This window comes from Emys orbicularis, chromosome 18 (genome assembly GCF_028017835.1).
Source record: "Emys orbicularis isolate rEmyOrb1 chromosome 18, rEmyOrb1.hap1, whole genome shotgun sequence".
In the NCBI taxonomy this organism is placed as follows: Eukaryota; Metazoa; Chordata; order Testudines; family Emydidae; genus Emys; species Emys orbicularis.
Window position 1 is genome coordinate 599,272 of NC_088700.1, and position 17,968 is coordinate 617,239.

The window sequence follows — 17,968 nt, forward strand, 5'->3', positions numbered from 1 at the left end:
GTTTGAATGAATTTCTAATGTTAATCTTACTTTGATATAATTTTAGGACATCATAAATTGACCTAGGTATTGCCCTGGTCTCTGTTATTGTGGACTTTATTTCAATTAGCATTCTGCTCTGTTGAAAAAAAGAGTACTTGAGGACAAGAAGAAATCTTTATTTTTAAATTTATAGCTAGCAGTTGTCTTTGTTGCCATGAAAATGACACACACATCTTCCTGTTAAAGTAGCAGTACAGAAAAGTCTACTTCACACTAACCAACATTTGAAAAAATGTCAAGCATCAGAGGGGTAGCTGTGTTAGTCTGGATCTGTAAAAAGCAACAGAGGGTCCTGTGGCACCTTTAAGACTAACAGATGTATTGGAGCATAAGCTTTCATGGGTGAATGCCCACTTTGTCAGACGCATGCGTCACCCACGAAAGCTTATGCTCCAATACATCTGTTAGTCTTAAAGGTGCCACAGGACCCTCTGTTGCATTTGAAAAAATGTTAGTTTCTAGAGGATAGTTAATAGGGTGGGTATGATGGGAAGAAGAGAAGTGGAGACTGTGATTATAGGGGCTAAATAAAGTTTTTGGTTAGTTTTGTGGCATCATTGTTCTGAATAGTTAGTTGAATTTGGTGGTAGTGTGATGGTTGTATAGTATGAGATGCGTAAGTAAAAGAATAAGCTGAGGAGTAGAGCCATCAGGGTGGCAACAATGATTATGTGGTGTTTGGTTAATTCTTGTAGGATTAGTCATTTTGGTATGAATCCTGTTAATGGGGGTAGGCCTGCTAGTGATATAAGAGTACTGTATATACTCGATCATAAGCTGGTTCGTTTATAAGCTGACCCCCTCCCAAGATGGATAAGTAAATATGGAAAATGTTTATAACCCGTTCATAAGCTGACCCTATAATTCAGGGGTCAGCAAACTTTGGCTCGCGGGCCATCAGGATAAGCCGCTGGGGGGCCGAGATGGTTTGTTTACCTCGAGCGTCCGCAGGCACGGAGGGAAACCTAAGTAAACAAAGTGTCCCGGCACGCCAACTGCTTACCCTGACGGGCCGGGACAGCAACTGATGGGGAGAAGCTGGGAGTCAGGGGAGTAACCCCTGTGACCACCCCCCACATGACCCCACCCCTAGCCTGGGACCCCCACACTCTCCCCATCCCATCCCTTCCCACCTTCTCTGGGGAGGGCCAGGGGAGGATGTCTCTGACCTGACTGGAGCTGCTCTGGCAGGCTGGGCTGGGCGGCACAGCTGCAGCATGCTCTGGCGTGGCGCAGCCACAGCCTGCTCTGGGGGGCGGGGCCGACCGGCACAGCTGCAGCCTGCGAGCCCTGGAGCTGCAGCTGCTTTGGAGGCTGGGGGGAGAGCAGCGTGGCCAGAAGCGGAGAGACTCTGGCCCCGCCTCTTCCCTTCTGTCTCTGCTGGCTGTGCTGCCTCTCCTTGCTCCCTCTGTTGGGGGGAGGGGAGGGGCTGTGTCCCACCTCTCCCTCTCTATACCCGTTCATAAGCCGACCCCCTTCGCTGGTGCTTCCCTTTTTTACTAAAAAAATTCGGCTTATGAACGAGTATATACGGTAAATATTATCAGGGTGTTTACGGTTGGAAGTTTTGTTCATTATGTTGTTATGATGGATATTTTGTTTGTTTCTAGAGGTTTAATTATTAAGAATATTGTTTAGGTTATGATAACGTATGTGTAGAATGTGAGTAATATAAGTTTAGTAGATAGAGTGAGGATTGTGGTTATTCATCCTAGGTGGGCAACGGAGGAAAATGCTATGATTTTTCGTAGTTGGGTTTGGTTTAATCTGCCTCATCCACCGACTAGGGTGGATGTTAGCCCTAGTGTTTAACAGGTGGGGTGTGCTTAGGGATTGGGCGGTTATTACTAGTAGGGATAATGGGCTAGTTTTTGTCAAGTGGTTAGGATTAGGGCTGTTGTTGTGATGGTTCCTTGTAGTACTACTGGTAGTCAGAAGTGGAATGGAGCTAGTCCTAGTTTGATAGCTAGGAATGTGGTGAGAATTGTGCATGAGATGTCGTTAGTTGTGTAATGTTTCATTGGCCTAGTGTTCAGGCATTAATAATGCTAGAGAATAGGATTAGTGTTGAAGTGGTTGCTTGTATTAAGAAGTACAGTAACTCCTTATTTAAAGTCGTCCCGGTTAACATTGTTTCGTTGTTACGTTGCTGATCAATTAGGGAACATGCTCGTTTAAAGTTGTGTAATGCTCCCTTCTAACGTCGTTTGGCAGCTGCCTGCTTTATCTACTGCTTGCAGGAAGAGCAGCCCCTTGCAGCTAGCTGGTGGGGGCTTGGAACCAGGGTGGACCAGCAACCCCCTATCAGCTCCCCGCTCCCCTAAGTTCCCTGTGCAGCAGCTGCCTGCAATTCAGCTGTGTCCCTCTCCCCGCCCCCCCCCCCCCCCCCCGCCATGTGCTGCTCCTTGCACCAGCTATGGTCTCAGCAAGCTGATCTAATTAACAAAACAGTGTACTTAAGGGAAATGCGCATATCTCCCTCCATTCCTGCTGCCTTGCAGAGTGAGAGGGTTAACCCTTGAGGGCTCAGCCAATTGCTAGTTCATTATTTAGCAGTAAGGGAAATATCCCACCCTCTGACTCCTCCACCTCAACCAAGCTTCACAATCATCATCACTGTGTTACCAGTATTAAATTGTTTGTTTAAAACTTACACAGTGTGTGTATATATATAATATAGTCTTTTGTCTGGTGAAAAAAATTTCCCTGGAACCTAACCCCCTCATTTACATTAATTCTTATGGGGAAATTGGATTCGCTTAACATCGTTTTGCTTAAAGTCACATTTTTCAGGAACATAACTACAACGTTAAGTGAGGAGTTACTGTATTGGTGGCAGCCTCAATTGCTCGTGGATGGTGTTGTTGGGCAATTAGTGGAATGATGGCTAGCCATCAATTTCTAGTCCAGTTCATGCTAGAATTCAATGGTTGCTGGAGATTGAAGTATAATTAGGCTTGAAGTAATAATTATTCTTGTGTGTGGATTCACTAGTAGAGAAAGGATTTTAACCAACATTTTCGGTATATGAGTCCAAGCTGACTTTACTAGAATATAGTATAATGGAAGTATGGGGAGTTTTGCTCTCTCTAGTATAGGTTCAAATCCTATTTTTCTAAGGAAATGAGAGGTTTTTAGCCTCTATTATTCACCCTATCAAGGTGATCCTTTAATTTCAGGCACGTGTCCTTTGGTATGGGTGGGAGTCCTGAGAAGATCCCTGGTTTGAGAATCAGTCCTGAGAAGGCAATTGGTATTGATATATGTCAAAGGCATAGTGCTAAGGTAATTGGGAAGAGGTTTTTTCATAGGAGGTCATATCGAAATCATGGGTATGAGTCTCGGATTCATAGGAATTCTGCTGAAAGTAGTATGACTTTTGATGATAATGAGAGGGAGAATAATTAAGGTGTGTTGTTAAGGGAGGGTGGGTTGAGGAATAGGATAGCAGTAAGGGTATTTATTATTAGGATGTTGGCTTATTCTGCTAGAAAGAATAGTACGAATGGACCGGCGGCATATTCAACATTGTATCCTGATAGTAATTCGGATTCTCCCTCAATGAGGTTGAATGGTGCTCGATTAGCTTCTGCTCGTGTGGAGGTGTATTAGTGGTCAGGAAGAGAAGATAAGGTATGTTGGTTCTTGTGTGGTTCTAATGTTTGTGTATTAAATGCTCCTGAAAATAGGATTAGAGAAAATAGCATAATTCCGAGGCTTACTTTGTATGAGATGGTTTGGGCTACTACTTGTCAGGCTCCTATTAGGGCATATTTGGAGTTTGAGGCTCACTCTGATCAGAGGTTGGAGTAGACAATGAAGCTGGAGGGGGAAATTAGGAATAGGAGGCCTAAATTAAGTTTAGCTAGTGGGAAAGGTAGTGATAGTGGGAGTCAAATTGATAGGGCTAGGATTGGGGCCAGGGTGAATAGTGCAAGGGATAATCTTAATGGATAGATTGGCTCTTTAATAAATAGTTTTACGCCATCTGCTACTGGTAGTAGTAGTCCATATGGGCCTACGATGTTAGGGTCTTTTCGTAGTTGTATATATCCTAGGTCTTTTCGTTCAACTAGGGTGAAGAAAGCTAAAACATAAGAATGGCCATGCTGGGTCAGACCAAAGGTCCATCCAGCCAAATATCCTGTCTACCGACAGTGGCCAATGCCAGGTGCTCCAGAGGGAGTGAACCTAACAGGTAATGATCAAGTGATCTCTCTCCTGCCATCCATCTCCACCCTCTGACAAACAGAGGCTAGGGACACCATTCTTTACCCATCCTGGCTAATAGCCATTAATGGACTTAACCTCCATGAATTTATCTAGTTCTCTTTTAAACCCTGTTATAGTCCTAGTCTTCACAACCTCCTCAGGCAAGGAGTTCCACAGGTTGACTGTGTGCTGTGCGAAGAAGAACTTCCTTTTATTTGTTTTAAACCTGCTGCCCATTAATTTCATTTGGTGGCCCCTAGTTCTTATATTATGGAAACAAGTAAATAACTTTTCCTTATTCACCTTCTCCACACCACTCATGATTTTATATACCTCTATCATATCCCCCCTTAGTCTCCTCTTGTCCAAACTGAAAAGTCCTTGCCTCTTTAATCTCTCCTCATATGGGACCTGTTCCAAACCCCTAATCATTTTAGTTGCCCTTCTCTGAACCTTTTCTAATGCTAGTATATGTTTTTTGAGATGAGGAGACCACATCTGTATGCAGTATTCAAGATGTGGGTGTACCATGGATTTATATAAAGGCAATAAGATATTCTACGTCTTATTCTCTATTCCTTTTTTAATGATTCCTAACATCCTGTTTGCTTTTTTGACTGCCGCTGCACACTGCGTGGACGTCTTCAGAGAACTATCCACGATGACTCCAAGCTCTCTTTCCTGATTAGTTGTAGCTAAATTAGCCCCCATCATATTGTATGTATAGTTGGGGTTATTTTTTCCAATGTGTATTTCCTTACATTTCTCCACATTAAATTTCATTTGCCATTTTGTTGCCCAATCACTTAGTGTAGTTTTGCTACAGCAATTTGGATTGGGAGTATATATATGAGTGGGGATATTAAACTAGAGGGTAGCATTTTCATAGTTGGAGAGGGGAGTTGAACCCCTAAGTAAAGAGTTTAGGCTTTTTGCATTGATACCTGGCTCTGCCACCCCAACTTGGCCCTTTTTGGGGGGCTTGGTTATTTGTTATTATTATTAAAGTTGATTTCACTAATATAAAGGAAGGCTTGTTTTGAGATATAGGCCTTGTCTTTTTGGTCCTTTTGTACTAGAAAAGACTCAGTTATAGATAGAAACTGACCTAGATTACTCCGGTCTGTGTGCAGAATCAGTCAGTCTCTGGAACTGGTATATCACCAATCGAATCATGCTATTGGCAGTATACCTTCCGGGGAAGCAAAATGTGATTGCAGACTTCCTCCCCAGACATTTTGCAATCGACAACAAGTGGGAGCTCCACGACTTGGTATTGCACAATATTTTCACTCTATGCGGAACCCTAGCCAGAGATATGTTCATCTCTCAGGCAAACAGGAAATGCACCACATATTGCTCCAGAGAAGCCCTAGATCACCTCTCCCAGGGCGACACTCTGTTTCTTCCTTGGTTGGACCAGTTCAGCTATTCCTTCCCTCCGCTACCACTCCTGCTGCAAGTTCTGTGCAAAATCTGGCAGGATACAGTACGGGTCATCCTGATCACCCCTTTCTGGCCAAGACAGTTTTGATTTCCCAACATCCTACACATGTCATCCCGACCTCTGATCATCCTCCCAACATTTCCCAAGCTCCTGACCCGGAGGAACGGCAAGATGAAAGCACCCTGATCCACATCTGCTCCACCTCAGGGCTTGGTATTTGGATGGCCATCATCCTTGGAACATTCATGCTCCACAACCGTGCGGGACATTCTTTCTAATAGCAGAAGGATTCTATTAGAAGATGTTACCTAGCTAAATGGAAATGCTTTTCTTCTTGGGCACTTCAAAGAGGCATTCTCCCAGAAACTGCAGATATTTCTCTCATCTTGGACAATATCCTCTCTTTGAAAACATCAGGCTTGTCCATCAGCTCCTTGTGAGTGCACTTGGCAGCAATCAGTGTATACCATCCACCTTTTCAGGGCTACTTGGTCCTTGCACATCCACTGACCAATAGATTCTGGAAAGGCCTGATCAGAACCTTCCCACCTATTCAGTGGGGCTTAAACCTTGTTCTCTCTGTACTAACAAGGCCCCCCCGTGAACCTTTAGCTTCCTGCTCCATGTCTCTCCTTTCCATGAAGATTGCTTTCCTTGTAGCTGTTACCTCAGCTAGAAGAGTTGGCGAGCTTGGAGCAATGATGGCAGAGCCTTCTTACACTGTATTCCATAAGGATGTTTCTTTTCATCTATACCCCAAATTCACTCCTGAAGTAGTTTCAGAATTTCACTTTAACCAATCGATTCACTTGCCTGTGTTCTTCCCAAAACTGCATATTTCTGCCAAAGAACGAAGACTCCACTCCCTCAATGTTCAGCAGACCTTGGCCTTTTACCTGCAAAAAACAAAACCCATCAGGAAATCCCTGAGACTATTCATCACTATATCAGAAAGAATCAGGGGGTGTGCTATCTCCATCCAGAGAATCTCCAAATGGATCTCTGGCTGCATTCTACTCTGCTATCAGCTATTGAACCTTCCCCAAACCCCCCTGGAATAAGAGTGCATTCCACCAGAGCAGAAGCAACAACTGTAGTATCACTTCCGGAGGTACCCCTCCTTCACATCTGTAAAGCAGCCACATGGGGCTCTGTTCACAGTTTCCAAGACATTATGCATTGGTACAGGACTCCTCTGCCTCCTCTGGAATGGCGGTCCTCAACTCTGCTATCTACATCCTTGCACCTTCCTCCGACTTAAGTACTGCTTGTCAGTCACCCACAGTGGAATATAATAGGATCATCACTTGAAGAAGAAAGGGAGGTTACTGACCTGTAACTGAAGGATCTTCAAGATTCACGGTCCCTATCTGTATTCCACTGCCTGCTCTCCTCCTCCTCTGCTTTGGATCTTATCTGATTCATGGTAGAGAAGGAACTGAGAGGCGATCAGTCCACCCCACCCTTTATCCCCTTGGAGAGAGGCATGAGGTGAACCAGGGTGCATGTGCAGACCAATAGACATAACTTTCAAATTCTTCAGCTCCTGGTGCATGGTGTGCATGTGTAACCCACCATGGAGTACAGATAGGGACTACCCATCTCAAAGAACCTCCAGTTACAGGTCAGTACCTCCCTTTCCAGATAAGGAGTGAGTACAGTATTGTTACCAGGTGCTTTCATTCTGCAATGGAATCAAGGTTTCCCATATGCCTTTCTATCAATTCTCCAAATCCCCAGAGTGATATCCAAAGTCAAATGAGGGCAAGCTGCAAACATTCTTATGACTTTCTACTGTTCAAGACAGTTTTGGCTGGTAGACTTGCTGCATATGTCCATTCAACTGCCTGGACCTGATTTCACAGGTCAGATACTTCATGATCAGATACACTACCCAGACACAAAGTCCCTGCATCTAACAGCCTGGACATTGGTTGCTTAAGTATCATGCATAGGGCCTTCCTCATTTAACCAGACATCCTGATACAGAAGAGGAAGACATCCATCAGAAGAACTTACTTGCCAAAAAAGGAAGAGGTTCTCTATGTGGGCAGCCCAACGTTGCCTGGACCCTAAGGGAGACTATGATATTGAATGTCCTTGACTACTTGGTACATTTAAAACACCCCAACATTTCATACAGCTCTATTGAGGTCCACCTTTCACCAATCTCAGCTTGCCATCTGTCTGTCTGGTTGTGCTCTCACATGACAGTATTGAAGTTCCCAAAGGGTTTATTATATTAACCACCAGCCAGGGAACCTGCTTCCGCCTGGAACATCAACATTGGAGCTGCCCATCATGTTGCTGTGAGGGGATGCCAGGCCTCTGGGTCCCTGGATCTCTGAGTATTTTAAGCCTCTAGAGTCAAAATGGGGTTCTCAGCCACCACTGAGAACAGCCTAGCTCCATCCTATTTGGAACCCCCCTTCAAGTAGTTGAAGGCTGCTATCAAATCCCCCCTCACTCTTTTCTTCTGCAGACTAAATAACCCCAGTTCCCTCAGCCTCTCCTCGTTAGTAATGTGCCCAAGCCCCCTAATCATTTCCGTTGCCCTCCGCTGGACTCTCTCCAATTTGTCCACATCCCTTCTGTAGTGGGGGGACCAAAACTGGACGCAGTACTCCAGGTGTGGCCTCACCAATGCCGAATAGAGGGGAATAATCACTTCCCTCGATCTGCTGGCAATACGCCTACTAATACAGCCCAATATGCCATTGGCCTGCTTGGCAACCAAGGGCACATTGCTGACTCATATCCAGCTTCTCGTCCTCTGTAATCCCCAGGTCCTTTTCTGCAGAGCTGCTGTTTAGCCAGTCAATCCCCAGCCTGTAGCAATGCATGGGATTCTTCCTTCCCATGCACTGCTACCAGGGGGGGAGGGATAGCTCAGTGGTTTGAGCATTGGCCTGCTAAACCCAGGGTTGTGAGTTCAATCCTTGAGGGGGCCACTTAGGGATCTGGGGCAAAATCAGTACTTGGTCTTGCTAGTGAAGGCAGGGGGCTGGACTCGATGACCTTTCAAGGTCCCTTCCAGTTCTAGGAGATGGGATATCTCCATTAATTTATTTATTTATTTATTTTATTTCCTACATGTAGGACTCTGCACTTGTCCTTGTTGAACCTCATCAGATTTCTTTTGGCCCAATCCTCCAATTTGTCTAGGTCACTCTGGACCCTATCCCTACCCTCCAGCATATCTACCTCCCCCCCAGTTTAGTGTCATCTGTGAACTTACTGAGGGTGCAATTCATCCCATCATCCAGATCATTAATAAAGATGTTGAACAAAACCTGCCCCAGGACCGACCCCTGGGACACTCCTCTTGATACCAACTGCCAACTAGACATCGAGCCATTGATCACCACCCGTTGAGCCTGACCATCTAGCCAGCTTTCTATCCACCTTATAGTCCATTCATCCAGCCATATTTCTTTAACTTGCCGGCAAGAATACTGTGGGAGACCATATCAAAAGGTTTGCTAAAGTCAAGATATATCACATCCACCGCTTTCCCCAAATCCACAAAGCCAGTTATCTCATCATAGAAGGCAATCAGGTTGGTCAGGCATGACTTGCCCTTGGTGAATCCATGTTGACTGTTCCTGATCACCTTCCTCTTCTCCAGGTACTTCAAAATGGATTCCTTGAGAACCTGCTCAGTGATTTTGCCAGGGACTGAAGTGAGGCTGACCGGTCTGTAGTTCCCTGGGTCACTATATTTGCCTTTTTCCAATCGTCCGGGAACTCCCCTGGTCGCCACAAATTTTCAAAGATAATGGCCAATGGCTCTGCAATCACATCAGCCAACTCTCTCAGTACCGTTGGATGCATTAGATCTGGACCCATGGACTTGTGCATGTCCAGCTTTTCTAAATAGTCCTTAATCTGTTCTTTCACCACTGCGGCTGCTCACCTCCTCTCCATACTGTGTTGCCCAGTGCAGTAGTCTGGAAGCTGACCTTGTCTGTGAAGACCAGCAAAAAAAGCATTGAGTACTTCAGCTTTTTCCACCTCCCCCCTTCAGTAAGGGTCCCACACTTTCCCTGACCTCCTTGTTGCTAACATACCTGTAGAAACCCTTCTTGTTACCCTTCACATTCCCTGCTAGCTGCAACTCCAGTTGTGCCATGGCCTTCCTGATTATACCCCTGCATGCTCTAGCAATATTTTTTTACTCCTCCGTAGTCATCGGTCCAAATTTCCACTTCTTGTAAGTACAGAGTTAAAGAAACCTCTCCGACAACATAGTTCCTGTTTCTCTGCCTCCTCCCCCACAGAGCCTAGCTACAGGGCTCCCCTCCCTCCCCCAGGCCAGACACCTGCACCCTCTCTCACCCTAGAGCCCAGCTGCGGGGCCCTCCCAACCCAGACACCTGCATCCCTCCCACCCCCAGAGCCCAGCCACAGGGTGCCCCCTTGCCCAGACACCTGCACCCCTCCCCCCCCAGAGCCCAGCCGTGGGGCGCCCCCAGCCCAGACACTATCACCCTCAACTTCTCTAGAGCCCAGGGATCCAGAGGGAGAAATAGCCTGATGCTGGGTTGCGGACTTGTACGGAGTTGCTTGCAGATCACCTCCTTCTTTCAGGGGTGCATCTGCTGGGAACCCTCCAGCCCACTCCCCCTTCCCCCGGCACTGTCTTCTATTTGTGAGCTGGGCTCTGCCTCGTCCAGCGGCCCCTAGTGGCAGCCAGCAGCTGTGCAGTCCATTTTGGGGGTAGAGGGGAGGAAATTCTGCACGCACAACATTAATTTCTGCACAAATTCTGCATGTGCAATGGTGCAGTATTCCCCGAGAAGTACTTTCAAATTCCCAGGGAACTGAGGGAGAAATTCTGCCCTTTATGTGCTTGCATGGGTGCACAGAGGCACAGGATGCATGTACAGCCTCAATGGACACCGCTATTCAAAAGACTCTAGTCTTGCAATCAGGAGGTGCATGCACACCTATAGTGGCATCCATACTGACAACATTTTGAAGAGCCATAATTGCCATAGGGTAAGTAACCATTCTTGTCATTTGCTCCTGTCCCACTGCAAAGTGCAATGGGCCATTTTTTTTTAATGATCTAAAGCTTTTTCCTTTATATACATGATCTTCAAACAGCTTACCTACAAGTGTTGGATACTGAAGATTTTAGCACTGGCAGTGAATGTTGTTTTCATTTCTGCAGTGGGAATATGAATTCTTTGGCATAAATTTGTTTAAATTATCACAAGTTTTAAGTCTTGTTAGGAACAACTCAGTCTGCCCCGGGGAGATTTTCATTCTGTCATGGATCTAGTAAATTTATACTCAGTTTAGTAAATTTAGATTCAGTTGGATTATTCCCACCCAGAGAGCTAAAGCTTCAATCTTGTGTGCTAATTTGCATTAGTTCTTTGTGTGTTGGTTTTCATTGTGTTGTAATAATCCTGGTCTCATTTTCTCACCTTGTTTTCCATTACAGCACCAAGTTCTTACCTTGTTTTCCAGTATAGAACCAGATGCAGGGGAACCTGTGCTATTAATTCAAGAAATCAAAGGATTCCTTCAAAGTGGCTGCTGTGTTCCAGATTTAAGTTCATACCATGACAGATGATACTAATTCTGCTCATCAGCTCAGGAGCTCTCAATCTGGTAGCAGAATTGCATAACCTAAGCAGAATTCATAGGCATTTTTTCCTTCCTAGCATATTTCCATTTATCTCCAAACTAGATTGGAGAGAGTTGCCTCTTATCTTCATAATTGTGGTTGTGAATGTGCAGATTTGACATTTATTCTTTTGGGGAATGTTAGTTCCGTTCTTTATTTTAACTTGCTATTTCCCTGGCTCTCCCCCCGACCTGACAGGGAAGGACTCTCGTCTCCTTGTCTTCAGGATGAGCGCTGTACGAAATGGCATAGAAGCAAAGCAGATGACAAAGAGCAAATATGACTGCAGAGAAAATAAACTTGAGAAAACAAAAGGTGATTTGACTCTCATTTATCAAAAGACCCAATTAAGGCATTGGGCCAGAAGCTGCCAAAGGTCCTATCGGCTCCCCCTGTAGATGTTGCAGCAACTGACCCTTAGTTATTCTCCTCTGGACAGTGGATTGAAATCCTGTGTTAGATTGTATGTGAAAATAAATTTGGACTAATCCCAGTTCCCATTTGTGCACTTCACAAAAATACCACATGACTTGGTAGTTTTTACCAGGGAGAAGTTCTGAAGCAGAATAGATATATTACAAGCAGGATTGAAGGAGTCTGGCAGAGCTATGTATGGAGGCCCAGGACTGGAATAATAGGGCAGTGCTGCAGGTCAGACTTGGTGCATTGGTGGAATTGTATGAGTTCCTAGTACGTGGAATAGTAGGGGAGTTGCACCTTATTCTTGAGTTGTATTGGAAAAGCTGAGAGCATTTCTAGATGGGGAGCAACAGAATTTTATGGGATAGAATTGAGATGCATACTACCCCTGGCACAAGCCTATGCATTTAGTCATTCACTTCCATAAGAAATTATTCATTTGCAAATTTTAGAGGGTGAACAAATAATTAGGTTTCACTTCACAAGGAACTATGTGGAGTTTGTGGGTGTGTTTCTTGAAGGGAATGTTAATACGTGCATTATCTCCTTAGGATGCCATTTGTATGCCATTAATACTCACCACAGCAGTGAACTGAGGATTGTTGTGGCTATTAGGAACAAACTGCTCCTCATCACAAAGAAATACAATCAAGGCAACAGTTTAACCAGTGTCTGTTTGATGTCATCACTGTCTGAATCACCAGTGGAGGAATTCCAGTACATCAGGGTATGCTTGAGACAAATCACTAAAAATACCTTCTCTCACACTTGGTAGGGCTGACACCTGGTTCAGGAGGGGCACACATCTTGCCTTTCTAAACCCAGGATTGGTTCAAGTGAGAGTCCCAACAATGGTGATGGGAAATCCCATTACAGATAATTAAACAAAAATCCTCCACGTTTTTTAACTGGATTCTTGTTCATCATTGAAACATATCTGTGTACAGCCCGTCTGCCCTCTAGCACAGCTCACTGGGCACTACCTGTAGTACAAACTATTTCCAGTGAGAATGTGAAAAGTAGAATAATTCCTTTAATTTCCATCTTAATGTAATGTCATTTACATTACAGGAGATTTGTCTCTCTGACCCTCCAGTGATCATGACTCTGGTGGATGGACCTACTGGAGACAATGACAATATGATCTGTGTAGCATATCGGCATCAGTTTGATTTAGTTAACGAGAGTACTGGGGAGTCCTACAGGTTACATCATGTTGAAGCAAGCAGGGTAAGTTCTCAGCATTAGAACAGAGTTTGCTAGTGTAACCACACCTACCACCATAAAAGTCGATATAGCTATCCCTGAGGCCACAGTGACTTCTACCACCTTCCTTAGAGCACTAGTTTGGGAGGATCTTGGCTTTTTTGCTTTTAATTTAGTTTTCAAGCTGTTATCTCTGCTCCCACTCTGCCTGAGACCTGAGTTCTTTCTAGGGTACCTAATGGTGATTGTCCCCAGGCAATCATAAAGTAAGACATCTCTGACTGGTACTCCTAGACATATCACCAGGTGGGCAAAAGCCTTGCATCTCAGAGTCTGGAATATCACCTTCAGCATAGCTGTAAAGCCTTTTCTTTTCTTCCTCGCTCAAAGGCTTTTCTCCCTTTTAGTACAGGGTGAGAGAGAGAGTATGTGTGTGTGTGGAAACTACCCTTTGTTAGCCATCAATTTCAAATTAAGATTTGCATAAACCAAGACTGAACCAGCTTTCCTTGCCTTCTCAGGTTTGAGGAATAAGCTCCCTCCTGTTCAATTGCCTTTTCCAGTCTTGCATATTCCTCCTGAAGGCCTTTTGTATTCCCCTTAAGGTCTATTTTTAACATAGATTAATGACTGGGTGAGACCTCATCTGGAATACTGCATGCAGTTTTAGTCTCCCATGTTTAAGAAGGATGATTTCAAAGTGGAACAGGTGCAAAGAAGAGCTTCTAGGATGATCAGAGGAATGGAAAAGCTACATTATGAGAGGAGACTGAAGCAGCTTTTCTTGTTTAGCCTAACCATACAAAGGCTGAGGGGAGATATGATTGCTCTCTACAAATACATCAGAGGGATAAAAACCAGGGAGGGAGTCGAGTTATTTAAGTTAAGCACCACTGTTGACACAAGAACAAATAGCTATAAACTGACCATCAACAAATTTAGGCTTGAAATTAGATGAAGATTTGTAACCATCAGAGGGGAGAAGTTCTGGAACAGTCTTCCAAGGGGAGCAATGAGAGCAAAAAAACCCAACTTGTTTTAAGACTGAGCTTGATAAGTTTATGGAGGGAATGGTATGATGAGACTGCCTACAATGGGATGTGGCCCATCTGCGACAGCTAGTAGCAAATATCCCCAATGGCAGAGATGGGGCGGGCCTGGTTGGTCTTGCCCACATGCTCAGGGTCCAGCTGATTGCCATATTTGAGGTCGGGAAGGAATTTCCCCCCAAGTCAGATTGGCAGAGACCCTGGGTTTTTTTACCTTTCTCTGCAGCATGGAGCATGGTCACTTTCTGGTTTAAACTAGATTGTTGGATTCTCTGTAACTTGAAATCCTTTAAATCATGATTTGATGACTTCAGTAACTCAGCCAGAGGTTATTACAGGAGTGGGTGGGTGAGGTTCTTTGCCCTGCGAAGGCCAGGAGTGCAGGCTAGATCAGGGGTGGGCAAACTTTTTGGTCCAAGGGCCTCATCTGGGTATGGACATTTTATGGCAGGCCATGAATGCTCACAAAATTGGGGGTTGGGATGCAGGAGGGGGTGAGGGCTCTGGCTGGGGGGGTGGGCTCTGGGGTGGGGCCAGAAATGAGAAGTTCAGGTTGCAGGAGGGGGCTCTGGGCTGGGGCAGGGGGTTGAGGGAAGGGGGGAGGGCTCAGCTGTAAAAATCATAAACAAAAGAAATAGTATTTTCAATTCACCTCATACAAGTACCGTAGTGTAATCCCTTTATCGTGAAAGCGCAACTTGCAAATGTAGATTTTTTTTGTTACATAACTGCACTCAAAAACAAAATAATGTAAAACTTTAGAGTCTACAAGTTCATTCAGTCCTATTTCTTGTTCAGCCAATCGCTAAGAGAAACAAGTTTATTTACATTTACGGGAGATAATGCTGCCCGCTTCTTATTTACAATGTCACCTGAAAGTGAGAACAGATTTTCGCATGGCACTTTTGTAGCTGGCATTGTAAGGTATTTACATGCCAGATATACTAAACATTCGTATGCCCCTTCATGCTTAGACCACCATTCCAGAGGACATGCTTCCATGCTGATGACGCTTGTTTAAAAAAAAAAGTGTTAATTAAATTTGTGACTGAACTCCTTGGGGGAGAATTGTAAGTCTCCTGCTATGTGTTTTACCTGCATTCTGCCATATATTTCATGTTATAGCAGTCTCGAATAATGACTCAGCACGTTGTTCCTTTTAAGAACTCTTTCACTGCAGATTTGTTAAAATGCAAAGAAGGTACCAATGTGAGATTTCTAAAGATAGCTACAGCACTTGACACAAGATTTAAGAATCTGAAGTGCCTTCCAAAATCTGAGAGGGACGAGGTATGGAGCATGCTTTCAGACGTCTTAAAAGAGCAACACTCCGATGCAGAAACTACAGAACCTGAACCACCAAAAAAGAAAATCAACCTTCTGCTGATGGCATCAGACTCAGATTATGAAAATGAACATGCGTTGGTCTGCACTGCTTTGGATCGTTATTGAGCAGAACCCATCATCAGCATGGACGCATGTCCTCTGGAATGGTGGTTGAAGCATGAAGGGACATATGAATCTTTAGTGTATCTGGCATGTAAATATCTTGCAACGCCAGCTACAACAGTGCCATGCGAACGCCTGTTCTCACTTCCAGGTGACATTGTAAACAAAAAGTGGGCAGCATTATCTCCTACAAATGTAAACAAACTTGTTGTCTGAGCGATTGGCTGAACAAGAAGTAGGACTGAGTGAACTTGTAGGTTGTAAAGTTTTACATTGTTTTATTTTTGAATGCAGTTATTTTTTTGTACATAATTTTACATTTGTAAGTTGAACTTCCATGATAAAGAGATTGCACTGTAAAAATAAAATAAATAATATTTTTCAATTCACTTAATACAAGTACTGTAGTGCAAATATTTATAATAAAAATAAATATAAAGTGAGCACTGTACACTTTGTATTCTGTGTTGTAATTGAAATCAATATATTTGAAAATGTGGAAAATATCCAAAAATATTTATATAAATAGTATTCTATTATTGTTTAACAGCGCGATTAATTTTTTTAATTGCTTGACAGCCCTAATTTTTAAATGTGAAGCTGACAAAGTAAATAGCCTTAAATCAAAAGATCATACCTATATTTACTATTCATTCGCTAATCCATTTGTAAAATGCCTAATTCAAAAGTCTAAATCACCAGATTTTGACTGTAGTAAGTTCTTGAGCAGCATTTTTTTTACTTTGCCTGTCTGTAAATTTCATTTACCATCTATGGAAATATATTTTCATTAATTTGTGTGTATACAGTGAAATAAACATTATCTACATTTACCAATAAAAATTTAATCCTTCTAAATCTATTTATGGGCATTCCAGATACTGAATTTAGTTGCAAAGAATCAGTTGAGGGTTGCAGTCTGAGAATTTCTGATGACCATACTTTATAAAAATTTCCACTTTCTCCAATGTCCATTTTCTCTCATTCCAATAATTCTCAGTTCTTAATTGTAGCCCTATTTTCCAGGGTATCGAAATCTGTTCAGCAATGCTTTATTGTCATATAGGAATTCATTAAACCTGGAACAACTGCCAGATTGGTCTCATTCATGTTTTTAAATGCTAAGATCCCTGAGAGGGAAGATATGGGTGCTTACGGTCTTTCCAGCCTCCCAGTCATGGTGTGCAATTTTGGGTTTTTTTGTTTGGTGTTTTACAAAGTTTCCTTTTAGAGCTGGCATTTTTAGCACTGCATGGTGGCTCAGCCAGATCTGCTGAAATACAGCCTATTTCTTCCTTGAATTCTGGTCCCTATGTGTATTCACTGTTGGTACACATGTGCTCCATATGCCTGAAACTGGATATTTCTAGCAAGTAGCATCCATTGCTCAACGCCTCTGCAGTTGCTTTCCTCGTGGTCCATACCGAAGCTATAAGGGGCGGTGCAGACTGAAGCCTCTCCAAGTCCTTTTTTACCACCACATGGCCTTAGTAGGAATCCTCCAGTGTCCAGAACTGATCCTCATAGGCATTCTTTTCTGTAAATATTTAAAAGTTTTAGTTTTGAGTTAGTTATCGTTAGATAAGTAATTTTTAAGTTAGAATCTCCATCCTGAGAAATCCTCTGTCAGTGCAGGACCTAGATTATGACCGGGCTCCCAGGCTTTAAGAATTGCCTTTTCTTCCCCCACTCCTTTTTGATCAGCGACAACCACCAGTGCTGCCTTTACTGCCTTGAAGAAGCTTATATCTCCACTAAGTGCAGTGTCTACTGCTCTTTTCTCAGACAAACATGGCAGGCGCAAGAACTCCAACTTCAGAAGCACCTAATGGAGCACACTGTGAGGCCTCAATCAGATCCAGGCAAGGTGATCCATCCCTTCTTCCATTCCTTGTAGGCATTTTGCTTTCTCTTAATAATCTGTTTGAGATGCTTGTTCATCCATTTTGGTCTGCAGCCCTTCCCTAAAATGTTTTCCCCTTTGCTTGGGTTTCATAGTTTCATAGCAATCAGGCAAACTTCCTACCGGTTTTCTATCTGAAGCCACATGCAAATAAGGAAGGGCAGCTTCTTCACTCATTGAATGTTAGACGAGCCCTAGTGTTCTACATAGAAAGGACTAGATCATTTGTAAATTCACCCAACTGTTCATAGCAGTAGCTGACAGGATAAAGGGTCTCCCTCTCTCTGCTCAGAGAATTTCATCCTGGATCATGTGTGTTAGGATCAGGCGGGTTTTCTGCCACCAGCTAACCTAACTGCTCACTCCACAAGGTCACAAACATCATCAGTGGCATTCCTAGCACAAATCCCTATTCAGGCATTTGCAGAGCAGAGATTTGGTCATCAGTACACACATTCTCTTCTCATTATGCCATCACTCAACAGTCCAGGGACGATGTTGCAGTCAGCATGTCCATAAACTTTGATCTTACCACCTATGCAACTGCTTGAGGGAGTCTCCTACAGTGGAATGCACATGTGCAGTCATTCAAAGAAGAAAAA

The 17,968-nt window shown here is 43.8% G+C and overlaps 1 protein-coding gene and 1 pseudogene across 1 annotated transcript in view; one reads left to right on the top strand and one right to left on the bottom strand.

Moving 5' to 3' along the window:
• GARNL3 (GTPase activating Rap/RanGAP domain like 3) overlaps positions 1-17,968 on the top strand; it is a 199,076-nt gene that overhangs the window by 143,493 nt on the left and 37,615 nt on the right. Inside the window, exons 21-23 of the mRNA XM_065418845.1 lie at positions 11,538-11,654; positions 12,311-12,486; positions 12,831-12,989. Of these exons, the coding sequence (XP_065274917.1) occupies positions 11,538-11,654; positions 12,311-12,486; positions 12,831-12,989 (452 nt within the window). The remainder of the gene's footprint in view (positions 1-11,537; positions 11,655-12,310; positions 12,487-12,830; positions 12,990-17,968) is intronic.
• Positions 563-9,562, bottom strand: LOC135891250 (NADH-ubiquinone oxidoreductase chain 2-like; annotated as a pseudogene).